Source organism: Sphaerodactylus townsendi, linkage group LG01 (assembly GCF_021028975.2).
Source record: "Sphaerodactylus townsendi isolate TG3544 linkage group LG01, MPM_Stown_v2.3, whole genome shotgun sequence".
NCBI classification, from domain to species: Eukaryota; Metazoa; Chordata; class Lepidosauria; order Squamata; family Sphaerodactylidae; genus Sphaerodactylus; species Sphaerodactylus townsendi.
This window is the reverse complement of record NC_059425.1, coordinates 172,923,509-172,935,556: the sequence shown is the minus strand read 5'-3', so window position 1 is coordinate 172,935,556 and position 12,048 is coordinate 172,923,509. Positions and strand designations below refer to the sequence as shown.

At 45.4% G+C, this 12,048-nt stretch overlaps 1 protein-coding gene across 4 annotated transcripts in view; it reads right to left on the bottom strand.

The window, feature by feature from the left end:
* Window positions 1-12,048, bottom strand: part of FBXW11 (F-box and WD repeat domain containing 11) — a 145,651-nt gene that overhangs the window by 81,221 nt on the left and 52,382 nt on the right. For 2 of the 4 annotated variants that reach the window (XM_048500028.1, XM_048500020.1), the window contains one exon: window positions 11,544-11,645. The exons of the other annotated variants lie outside the window; for them this stretch is intronic. In XM_048500028.1, coding sequence (XP_048355985.1) covers window positions 11,544-11,594 — 51 coding nt within the window. In that variant the 5' untranslated portion in view covers window positions 11,595-11,645. The remainder of the gene's footprint in view (window positions 1-11,543; window positions 11,646-12,048) is intronic. 4 annotated transcript variants of the gene reach the window in all.

Genomic DNA, 12,048 nt, shown 5'->3' with positions numbered 1-12,048 from the left:
GCTCAAGAACACCTACAAAACTATTTTAAAACAAGTAACTATTGCTAAACCCCTGAGAAGAACTAAAACTATACACATACCAAAGGACTCCGGAACACTATGTTGGGAAAGAATGTCGGCAAGGGAGGGCCAAGATGTCACCCTAGCCGTCCATAAGAAAGACCCTTCACGGAGAGTATCCAATGGACCTTTCTCATGGAGGCTGGTGACATCTTGTCTGGGTCCTCCTACAGCAGTGTCCCAAAAATAGGGAGGGACGACATTAATCCCCGACAACATGCTCCAAAATCCTCCGGCCAAAGGAGGCTTGGACTGCAGTTGATGTACACAACTTATAGTGCCGTACAAACGAAGAAGGGGTAGACCAGGTGGCTGCCCTGCAAATGTCCTCTAAGGGAACATGCTTGTAGAGCTCAGCATTTGCTGCCACGCTTCTAGTGGAATGGGCCGGGATTCCCTGCAGAATGGGTATGTCCAAGGCCTTATGGGCCTCCACTATACAGGCTCTAATGGCTGAGCTAATTGCTGCCTTGGACATCGGATTTCCTAAATTTGGAGGAGTGACATTAATGAATAAGGACTCCGACTTCCGAATCTCCTCAGTTCGAATGGTGAAGGCCTTCAATGCCCGTCGCACATCCAGATGATACCACAGTCGTTCAGTAGGATGCTCCGGCATAGAACAAAAATTGGGAAGCACGATGACTTGGTTAAGATGGAAATTCGAGGCCACCTTCGGACGAAACGCTGGATCAAGCCGTAGAGTGATGCTATCCTTCGAGAAAGAGCAAAGATTTGGATTAACCAAAAGCGCCTGGAGCTCAGAGACTCTACGCGCCGAAGTGATGGCCACCAGAAACAGCACCTTCATCCGCAGCCATTTAAGGTGTATAGACTGTATTGGCTCGAAAGGAGATCTCGTTAGGGCAGAAAGAACAGCATGAAGGCGCCAGGATGGAAACCGGTGCACAGTGGGGGGGTGAGACTGTTGAAACCCCTTAAGGAATCTCGCTACATCAGGATGCCTGGTGATGGAAATTACTGAAACTCAATGAAGCTGTAAGCTAGAGTATGTAACTGCCTCTGAAGGGGTGGAAGGCAGCGTAGTCCCTGACTTCGAAGCTTAGATCCTGGAGGAAGTCCATCACTACCGACAAGGAAGGAGGATCTAAGGAAATCCGTTTTCTGCAACTCCAAAGCACAAACATTTTCCAAGAGTTATTATAAATACTGATGGTAGACCTGCGCCTAGCAGCTAGGATGGTAGAAGCCACTCTAGGAGAATAGCCCTTATTGGTCAGCCTGCGCCTTTCAAACTCCACGTGGTCAAGGCGAGCCAAGCCGGGTCCAGATGTCAAACTGGCCCCTGTGACAGCAAGTCGGGAGTCACTGGAAGACGAAAGGGCTGTGCCATGCTCATCTCCAGGATGGATGATAGCCGGGGTCTTGTGGGCCAATAGGGGGCCACTAAGATGACCTCCGCTCTGGTTTGGGCGATCTTCCTGAGGAGCCTGGGAATGACTGTGGTTGGTGGAAAGGCGTAGAGAAGACCCCTCGGCCATTGAGCGGATAGGGCGTCGATTGCCACTGCCCCACTGTGAGAGAACCTTGTGATATAGAGTGGAAGCTGATGATTTTCTGGAGCTGCAAACAGGTCCATGATAGGTTGACCCAGCCTGCGAACAATCTGTTGGAAGACCTCCTGCTTGAGCATCCACTCCGAGTTCTGAACCCTGCTCTTGCTGATCCAATCCGCCAAAGCGTTGAGAGATCCCTTGACATGCTCCACAATCAGGGAGAGAAGGTGCCTTTCGGCCCACACCAGGATCCGGGAAGCCTCATGGTGAAGAGCTGATGACCTGGATCCCCTCTGGTGATTCAAATAACATTTTGCAGATACACTGTCCGTGTGAATGACCACATGCGACTCTCTGATCTGTGGCAGAAAACACTTCAGAGCCAACAGAATTGTCCTTGTTTCCAGTATGTTGATGGGCAACTTGGATTCGGCCTGAGTCCAAACTCCCTGGGCAAAGCGATTCTGAAGAATTGCCCCCCAACCCGAGAGGCTGGCATCAGTAAAGATGTGATGTACCTGGTAAGGATCCAGAAGGAATACCTTTCCCTGAGACAGATTCTGATGATGGGACCACCACAGCAGACTCATCTTGACGGAAGTGGTGACCTTCAAGAGACGATGCTGTTTCCTGGTGATCTGCAAGGCATAGGGCCGAAGAAGGAACTGTAGTGCTCTGGTGTGAGCCCTGCCCCACTGCACCATGTCTCACACCAATAGCAAGGTGCCGAACAGACTGCAGAGCTGAAGCATCAGAAGAGCCTTGGCCTGAATGGTCTTTTGGACTGCTTCCCGAATCCTCTTGATCTTGTCCTCTGGAACAAACAAAGCACATCGAGTGGTATCTATCACTGCCCCCAGATGCTCCAGAGATCTCGTTGGAGTCAAGACACTCTTTTCCAGATTGACCACGAAGCCATGCTGTTCCAGAGTCTGAATGACTATCCGCGTGTCTTCCAAAGCTTGCTGGAGGGATCGGGTCCGGATCAGAATGTCGTCTAAGTAGGGGTAGATGTGCACCCCCCCGTTACCTCAACAGAGCTATGGGAGCCAGTAACACTTTTGAGAATACTTGCGGAGCTGTGGCCAGCCCAAACGGGAGAGCTGCATACTGGTAGTGGTCCTCTCCGATCGCAAACTTCAAGAACTTGCGATGGGCCACATTGATGGGAACATGGAGATAAGCTTCCGATAAGCCCAGGGAAGTCAGAAAATCGTACCTCTGGATCGCAGCCATGATGGAACGCATTCTGAACCTGAAAATGCGCAAGTGACTGTTGAGATGTTTTAAATTGAGAATGACACGCCTCTCCCCTTTTTCTTGGGTACCGAGAATAGATGGGAATACACTCCGGAATAACGTTGCTGTGGGGGTACTGACTCTATGGCTCGAATGTCCAGAAGATGGTGAATGGCATTGTGCATGAGCATCTGTGTTGTTGCATTGTCTGACAGCGGGGTCGGAATGAACACTGGCTTTGGCCAGGAAGCAAATTCAAGACAGTAACAGGAAGAAACAATTTCCATTTGTCGACACGAGGGGATTGCCACTGTGTGGCGAAGGCTGAAAGTCGTCCCCCTATTGGAAGAGGCCCAACGTCACGCTGATTTTCCCTGCTGGAGATGGAAGGACCGATTTGTAGAGTTGCCAGCAGGTCGAAACTGTTGACGTCCACGACTGGATCCAGATGGTCGCCAGTTGGACCGTCTAGCCTCCTCAGATGCCATGGGAAAGGACCAAAAGGGACGAAAAGGTCAAGCAGCAGAGCGAAAAGGATGAGGCCTGTCACTGCGGACAGACTTGGGAAGAATCTTACGCTTGTCCTTGGATTCCGTCAAGACACTGTCCAGGTCTTTTCCAAACAGCTTGCCACCATGAAAGTCAAATCCAGCTACCACCATCTTCGAATGCGCGTCAGCCTGCCAAGACTTGAGCCAAAGAAGACGCCTGGCCACTGCTGCCGCCAAGAATCTGGAAGATACTAGAAGCCCACCAGAAGCCGCATCAGGCAGGAAGGAGACTGCAGAGATCGGTCCATTGGTATACTTACCCTGAAGGGGCCTTCTCCTGGTGGGCGACGAGGGCACCCTGATTGGGTGATTCCCAACTCATTCTCAGGGAGGAAGGACTTAATTTGTTGTCACTTCCTGTAGAAGGCTTGGGCGCCCATCTTGATCCAGTATTTTGACTAACATAGTAGTATGGAAACAAGACTCCACAACACATAAACACAATAGGAAGTAACAACTTTAATGAGAAACAGTAAGGATAACCTGGCAATATTATCAACCTGCAGGACAACCTAAAACTGAACTGTCCCTGTGTAGCCTGGCTGGCATGTCATGTGTGTGTGTTAGATTTCTTAGGGAGGGCCAGGATGCCCTCGTCGCCCACCAGGAGAAGGCCCTTTAGGGTAAGTATACCAATGGACCATTCTCCTGGAGGCGACCTCGGGCATCCTGATTGGGACCTCCCAGAGCAGTGTCCCTAGTTGAGCCGGATTATTCACCAAATATGTGTTCTAGGACTCTATGCCCAAAGGCTGTGTCATTATCTGCCATGGATTGTAGCCTATAGTGTTTGATAAATGACGTACTGGAGGACCAAGTAGCATATGTCCTCCACTAGAATCGAACGTCTAAACGCTGCATTGGTTGCAGCGCTTCTGGTGGAATGAGCTGTAATCCCAAAAGGAGTGGGTATGTGTGTATGCCTCTATGATACAGGACCTGACAGTGGAGCTGATAGCGGCACATGACATTTGTGTCCCTAGGTTCGGTGTGGAAACATTAATGAACAAGGCCTCAGTTTTTCTAATGTCTTCCGTACGGATGATATAAGCCTTTAGAGATCTGCTAACATCTAGGGTGTGCCACAGGATTTCCTTCGGATGCTTCGGAGAAGGGAAGAAAGTGGGAAGAACAATATTGTGCTTGAGATGGAAGGTAGATCCCACTTTTGGCAAAAAGGTGGGGTCCAGGCGCATCACTACTTTATGTTTATGGAACACACACAGCTGAGAGTTTATTGAGAGGGCACGCAGTTCAGAAACTCTTCTTGCTGACGTGATTGCTACTAGGAATAAAAGCTTCATCCAAAGCCACTTTAGAGGTGTAGTTTGGATCGGTTCAAAGGGAGGTTTGGTGAGAGCGTTAAGAACCGCATTCAGTCTCCATGAGGGAAATCTGTGAATAACCGGAGGTTGAATTTGAAGTACACCTTTAAGGAATCGAATGATGTCTGGATGCTTGGAAAAGGTCACACCCTGCAACCGGGGCCAGACCGTGGACAGGGCGGTAATTTGTCTCCTGAGGGTGGCACTCCTGAGTCCCTTTTCTGAGCCTTCTTGTAGAAAGGCTAATACCTGTGATGCCCTGGGGCGAAGTGGATCTGTGTCATGTTTGATTGCCCAGGTCACAAAAGATTTCCACGAGGAATCATAAATGTGAAGAGTGGACGGACGACCGGAAGCTACGACGGTGTCTATAACCCGTTTGGAGTAACCCTTATTTTCTACTGCTGAAAATGTAGAAGAGCTAGACGAATGGCCATCATCTCCAGGAGGTTGATGGAAAGCCGCTTCTGGGTGGGAGTCCAAACTCCCTGAGCGATGTCGTCCTGGAAGGAGGCTCCCCAGCCCCAAAGGCTGGCATCCGTGAAAATTTGTAGTCTGTTGTCGTGTAAATACACCTTTCCAGTTGACAGGTTCTAGAGGTGCGACCACCAGTGTAGACTCTGTCTGACGTTCATGGGGATCTCCTCTGTTCTGTCCTTTTTTCTGAATGATCTGCCACTGGTAAGGTCTCAGGAATCTTTGGAGAGTCCTTGCATGCAGACAAGCCCATTGCAGCATGTCTATAATCGATATGAGGATGCCCGTTAATTTGGCTAGTTGCAGCAGCTCTCCTGGCTGGGATAAGGGATGTCACCAGTCTCTGTATTTTGATGGCGTGAGGTATGAAGAGTGCATTGGCCTGGGTGTCTATCACCGCCCCTAGATGTTCCATCGTGTTGCCGGTACAAGTGAACTTTTTTGCAAATTCACCAAGAAACTACGAGAGGCAAGGGATGTCATGACCCGTTTTACGTCTGATAGTGCTTGTTCCTTGGAGTCCGATCTGACAAGAATATCGTCCAGATATGGGTGGACGTGGACTCCCTGTTCTCTTACTGCTGTAATGGGTGCTAACAGAACCTTTGTGAACACTCGCGGAGCTGTGGCGAGTCCGAAGGGTAAGGCCTGGTACTGGAAATGCTCTTTTCCGACAGCAAACCTCAGAAAGCATCTGTGAAGTGGGTTGATTGGTATATGCAGATAGGCCTAGGTGAGGTCTAATGAAGTCAAGTGGTCTCCTGGGCGCAGGTTCTCCACGATGGACCGGAGAGTCTCCATCTTGAACCGGCGAAGACAGATTGACCTGTTCACATAGCGGAGATTTAGGATTGCTCGCTATTCTAGGTGTGCTTGAACGAGGCTTCTTCCCTTGGATTCTTTTTTTTTTGTTCTGCCTGTTTTCAGTTTTAACTACACTACTACACAGATGGATGACATATGGCTTCACAATGACAGGAAATCCATTCATTTTTATAAGATGGCTGGCCTCTTTTGATACAATCATGCCACATTCTGTTGAGGCACCTGAGCAGAAGAGGCAACCTCTATTGGTTTCAGTCTTCTGAAATGGTTGGCTGAGAGTTTTCACCAGAAAGGATAGTTCAGCACTGAAGGAACTGAAAAAATCAATAGGGGAGACCATTTCTTTTGCCACTGTTTCCATTGTCTCATAGGCCTGTAAAATGGCCCTACGGCATCTTCAGTGTGACTCAGCTAGGGCCTTCCATCAATGACATACCAGCTGTCTTTCAACCTGCTCCCTATTTTATTCTAAGTTCATTTTATCCTAAGTTTATCCTAAGTCCTAAGACAGCATACACTTTCTTTCAGCACTTTGAGAGACCCCGCTGCATCGGTTTCACGTTGTTTCCTATCAGGTTATTAATAAGAAAAAGGCTAATGCAGTAAAGTATTTCATTGCATATTTATGTATTAAGAGGCTCTTCCATCTGCAAATAAAACTCCATCTTCACTCCCACATGGCAAAGCCAGTTAACTATAGTGACTGTAAGAAGGGAGGGAGTTCAGGGTTTTTTTTCCTGCTGCGTCTTTGTGGTTGAAGGACTGAGGGGATGGAATGAAGTGAACTAGAACAAAGTGCGTATTGAAACAGTAAAAAAGAATGGATGGAAATAAATGATGTTTGCTTTGCCCTCCTTTGTTTCTTCAAGGCAGCCAAACCTAATACTTAGACCCAGCTCCTTGAAGACAGATACACCAAGCGATAAAATGGCCCTCTGCCCTTGACGCAGGTTCTGAAATATTATAGCCTAAAATATATATACAAATGCAGGGTTACCAGTTTTTATGTTCTTAAATAGACCTCTATAAATTTGTTCCAGGGTGCAACTTTGTTTGCATGAGTATTAGATCTCAGAAACTATAGTTAACTTCAAAGGTCCAGAAACTCTGGGTGGGCTTGGTAACCACTATTTTCTATTAATTAGAAATGAGTTGGTTTTTATACCCCACTTTTTTCCTACCATAAGGAATTTCAAAGCCACTTACAATCTCAATCCCTTCCTCTCCCCACTAAAGGCACCTTGTTGGGCAGGTGGGGCTGGGAGAGTTCTGAAAGAACTATGACGTGCCCAAGGTTGCCCAGTAGGCTTTATATGGAGCTGGGCTGGCCTTCCCTTGCAGCGGCACCGCTACACGGGGGGTGGGGGGGTGGGGGGGGAGCGGAAGGCCCTGATGGAGGCTGTCATATTTTCTGCAGCCGATCTGCAGAATCCCTCCCTGGCTGGAGAGAAGCGCGTTGTAGCCATAATTCTGAGGTAATTTTTTCTTTTGACTGGAAGGAGAGAGACGATGGGGGGGGGGGGGACGGGGACCACACAATCCCAACGCACAACGGGGGAAGGATTCACAAAAAAACCCCAACCACACAACTCACAGCAAACACAAGGGAAAAATGCGAAGCAAATGCCACTCTGGCCTAAAAGCAAGGAGCCTGTCGAAATGCTGCACTCCCTGAACGAGGCAGGAAAGATACTGGGGGAAAAGGGCGCCAACCGACCAACAGGAAGTAGCCAAGTATCTTTTCTGCTCTCTGATGAATGGTGGAGAACAACCCACAAGAAGGACTCCACCATCCAGGAGAAGTGGGGAATCAAACCCAAATTAGAGTCTGCCACTCTTTAACCACCACACAATACTGGGAATGGTAAGCAAATGGAAAATAAAAATAGTCAAGTTGTTCTAAATCATGGTTTTTATGTCTTAAAAGTTCCATCATAAGGCTTTTGCCTTACAGTAAGCGCAAACCACAATTTGTTTGGTATGATGTCTGAACTGAGTCACTTCTGGTACAAAAAAAAATGAAAAATTGTCATCTAGGATTGAAAATTATTTCTAAAAACTGGGTCCAAGAACTCTGAATCAGATGCCTGGACCGAACACACATATAAAACAAATCTGATCATACATAACAATATTTTTAAAAACCATACCATATTTTTAAAAAACCATACAGATAAAACCAAATCAGATGTTTGGGAGAATCTTATTCAAAATCAACCCCATGTCCATTATGCGACCTTCACTCAAAAGTCTAGCCTGTTAAAAATAAAATTCAGTTATGGCTTTCTTTGTCAAAAGCGCTGTACAGAAGTGTGCTATACTTCAAACTTCATTTCCTTTCAAACTTCATTTCATCAGTTGTGTATCCTAAGTCAGAAAGAACATGACTAATTTGAAAGTACCGAGAAAAAATGTCTAATACTGGTAATGGTCTGAATTGGATAGTGTATTCCTTGTGAACGGGTGGTTAATGTCTTGCATATTCTGAAAGTTACAATTTAAAATATGATCTGGAATTGGTGGTAGCCCAATGTGCAGCTCCTAAGTAGTGTATTGCAGCTCACTGGAAATAAAAAAAATATTCCATCTATTTTAGAATTATTTTTATTGCTATTTGGAAAATAATTTGTCTGAACAACCCTCAAATTCCTGAATATATAATTTAGATAAATATTATTTAAGGATCCTAGGAGTCTCCCTGGTAAATCTGAAGAATTTTTTTCATCCTTTATGGAACGATAAATATTGTGGTGGAATTTGATATCTTTGTTCCTACACTGTACTTTTGTACAACTCTAATTTTCTAATGTTCTATAGAAATGGATCCTCAATAAATATTTCTCAGGCACAAAGACCTCTGCTCAGAGAAGGTGGTCTCCCCTACCATGACAGTCTGAAATGTCCCCATGAAATCTTGGAGAAGTGTGGACTTGTGGGACATTTCATGGGATTTGGGGAGTGGAAGAAGAGGAGAACATTATGCTCTGTAAGTGAAAATCCTTGTGCCCGTGGAAATGTTAATCTGGATCCAGCCCTTTGATTGCTGACGTTTTTAAAAACACCCTTGCATCTACCAAACAATTCCACTGACAGATGCTTAACGCTACAGGCAAAAAGATTCATGTCAAGAATACAATGCAAATTTCTGACTTTTAAGTTGTTCGATGCACATTTCCTCTAATACGTGCTTTTCAGCAAAGCTATGAATTGTCAGCATAGGGAACTGTTTTTCCCCATTTGAAAAAATTGGAGTGCTGATACGTATAATGTAGCGAACGTTTGACAAAAAGCCAAAGCTGAAATTCTGGCAGTTCTTTATGGAAGGCAATTTCAGAGCTGGACAGCAGCCAACAAGAAATACCAACATGAGGCAGAGGTGGTAGCAAAATTTTCAACACGCTCGCTGTTACTATACAACATAAAAATTAAATGCTGGTGAAGAATCATCATTATATATATAAAAATATTCACCTTCCTTTATGATGCTGTGATATGATTTTGTAAAAGATGGACACTTCTGTTACAATTACAACATGATCACACATAGTTTACACGGAGCTCTTGTTTGTTTACCACACTAAAAGAGCATTACAAATAACGAGCACTACAGCAATATCATTGTATTACTGCCATGACTAGTTGTTTCAAAATTGCTTAAAGCTCACTTTAGAAGAGTAAGATGAATCTGAAGCAGAAATCCCATGAAAGGAAATGTACTGTATTATTAAACGACATCAAAAATAATCAGCATAGTTGACAAACCACGGGTGCCAAATGACATTTTTAAAGACGTTTTCTGTTCCACCAACATATAGGCAAGTCATGTAACAGACCCTCTTTCAGGCCCAAAGACATCAATGCCAAGCAAGACAAGGCGGTGTCCATTCTGTCACAGGGGAGGGAATCTGCATTTCTTTCCATTTTAAAAAAAGAATTAGGTCCAAACAGTATGAGGGACAACTCTACTACAGAACCCGAATAAATATTACCATCATACACTCTTTTATTTTATTATAGTTTAGGCTGGCAACTGACCTCTTCGTATTTTGCGACAAATGTAATGAATAAGGTGTTCAGTGACCCACCCTTGCTTCTAAAAAAGTGTGACCTTGCTAAATCTAGCATGTCCTTCAAATTCTGCTGCAAATGTTTACATTGTCGGTCACATTCTACAGTTCTCTACAAATGCTGATGGTTTAGGTTTTAGGGGACTGGAAACAATCAGTGTTGGGACTGAGAGGCAATGAAGCCTTAGAACACAGGTGTCAAACTCGTGGCCCTCCAGATGTCATGGACTACAGTTCCCATCATCCCCTGCCAGCATGATGATGGAACTGTAGTCCATAACATCTGGAGGGGCGCGAGATTGACACCTGTGCCTTAGAAGGTCTACTCTTTTGCAAGAGGAGGAAGCGTAGCCATAAGCCCCAGAGCAGAAACTTTACCCACAGTTCTTTAGCTAAAGCCCCACAGAGCAAGCCAGCAACCAACAAGTTCCTCAACAGATAACACAGGGAGAAATTTACACATTACACAACATGCGGTAGAAATAATTTTGCTAGCTGTCATTCTTATACACACCATGGCCACATCCATTCACTTAACAGAACTAAACAAAAGTGAAGAAAATATACTTGGCCTGGCCACTGAAGGCAGTCACAGATGGCCCAATGCCTGAAAGAAGTTATCAACCACTGAGCACAACTATTGAGGATATATTGTGAGCTGCCTTTTGTTCCATTCATAACATCAGTTATACATGTGGAAGTTGACGCATAAAAACCTAGGGCTTCGCAAATTAACACTGCAACAGTGTTTACACAATTAGGGACTTAGATGGAGCACTCTGGCATATGAAGAAAGAATTATGTCAGTCTGTAGTTCTTTGCCAAGCAACAGTTCAGATTCTAAAGTCTTCCTACCAAGAATGTACAGTTCACCATGTTCAGTTCTACTATTTTGTCAAATCTGGCCCCCAGAAGTTAAGAAAATAACTGCCACCATGCACTGCCTACACAAAGCTTAACTTACAATTGTCAGAAGACTGAGAGCTTATAATCTTGCTATTTACACCATGTTCTCGCCATTCTCAAGTAAAGTTATTTCACGTTAAAAGAAAACGCAAGTCAATAGGGTTCTAAGCTACCCCACTGTAATAATATAACACTGGCAAGAGAAGTTTTCCCTTCCCCTCTAAAGACTATATTCTTGGGCCCACGGGGGAAGATGCTAAGCATTCACATTGTTAAAAAAAACTGGGGGGAAAAATAAAGCGATTGAGAAATTTATAAAAATTAAAATGGAAACAGGCAACATGCAACCGCTACATGCGCTAAAACTTCAAGTAACAGGCGAAGCATAATGATTACCCCTTCCCCAAAGAATGTGTCACCTGAAGCCCTCTTAAGGAGGACTCCGACATAAACTAGAGAGGGGCAATGCGGAAAACATTCAGGAGACTTTACCATTTCAATTGAACCCAGAGAGATTTTAAAACAATGACCACAGAATACGTAAAACACATTTACAACAAGAAAGAAGAAAGGCACCTGGAGACATCTGACACTGGGCATGCTCTGCAGGCATCTCAGTGCGCACATGCTCTCTACCAGGTTGGAGCAGCCTAGCCACAAAGACCTTGGCACAGAACACTGCAGGATGACAAAAAGGAAGGAAGAGAAGAAGCAGTTAGAGGCCACAAGTTACTGAACGCAGGTAACTTATTAGTATGTTAAAAGTGGATATGTACTTAGCAACTGGTGGAAAGCAACCAATAGCATCTAATCCCATTCTTAACTGCTCAGCAAGGTCATCAATCAAGGTCCCAGTCCACCAAGTACCACCACGGGAGAAGAAGTGGTGTAGTGGTTAAGAGCAGGTGCACTCTAATCTGGAGAACCGGGTTTGATTCCCTGCTCTGCCACTTTGAGCTGCAGAGGCTTATCTGACGAACCAGATTAGCTGGTGCACTCCAACACATGCCAGCTGGGTGACCAGCTGGATGGGCTAGTCACAGGTCTTCTGAGCTCTCTCAGCCCAACCCACCTCACCTCA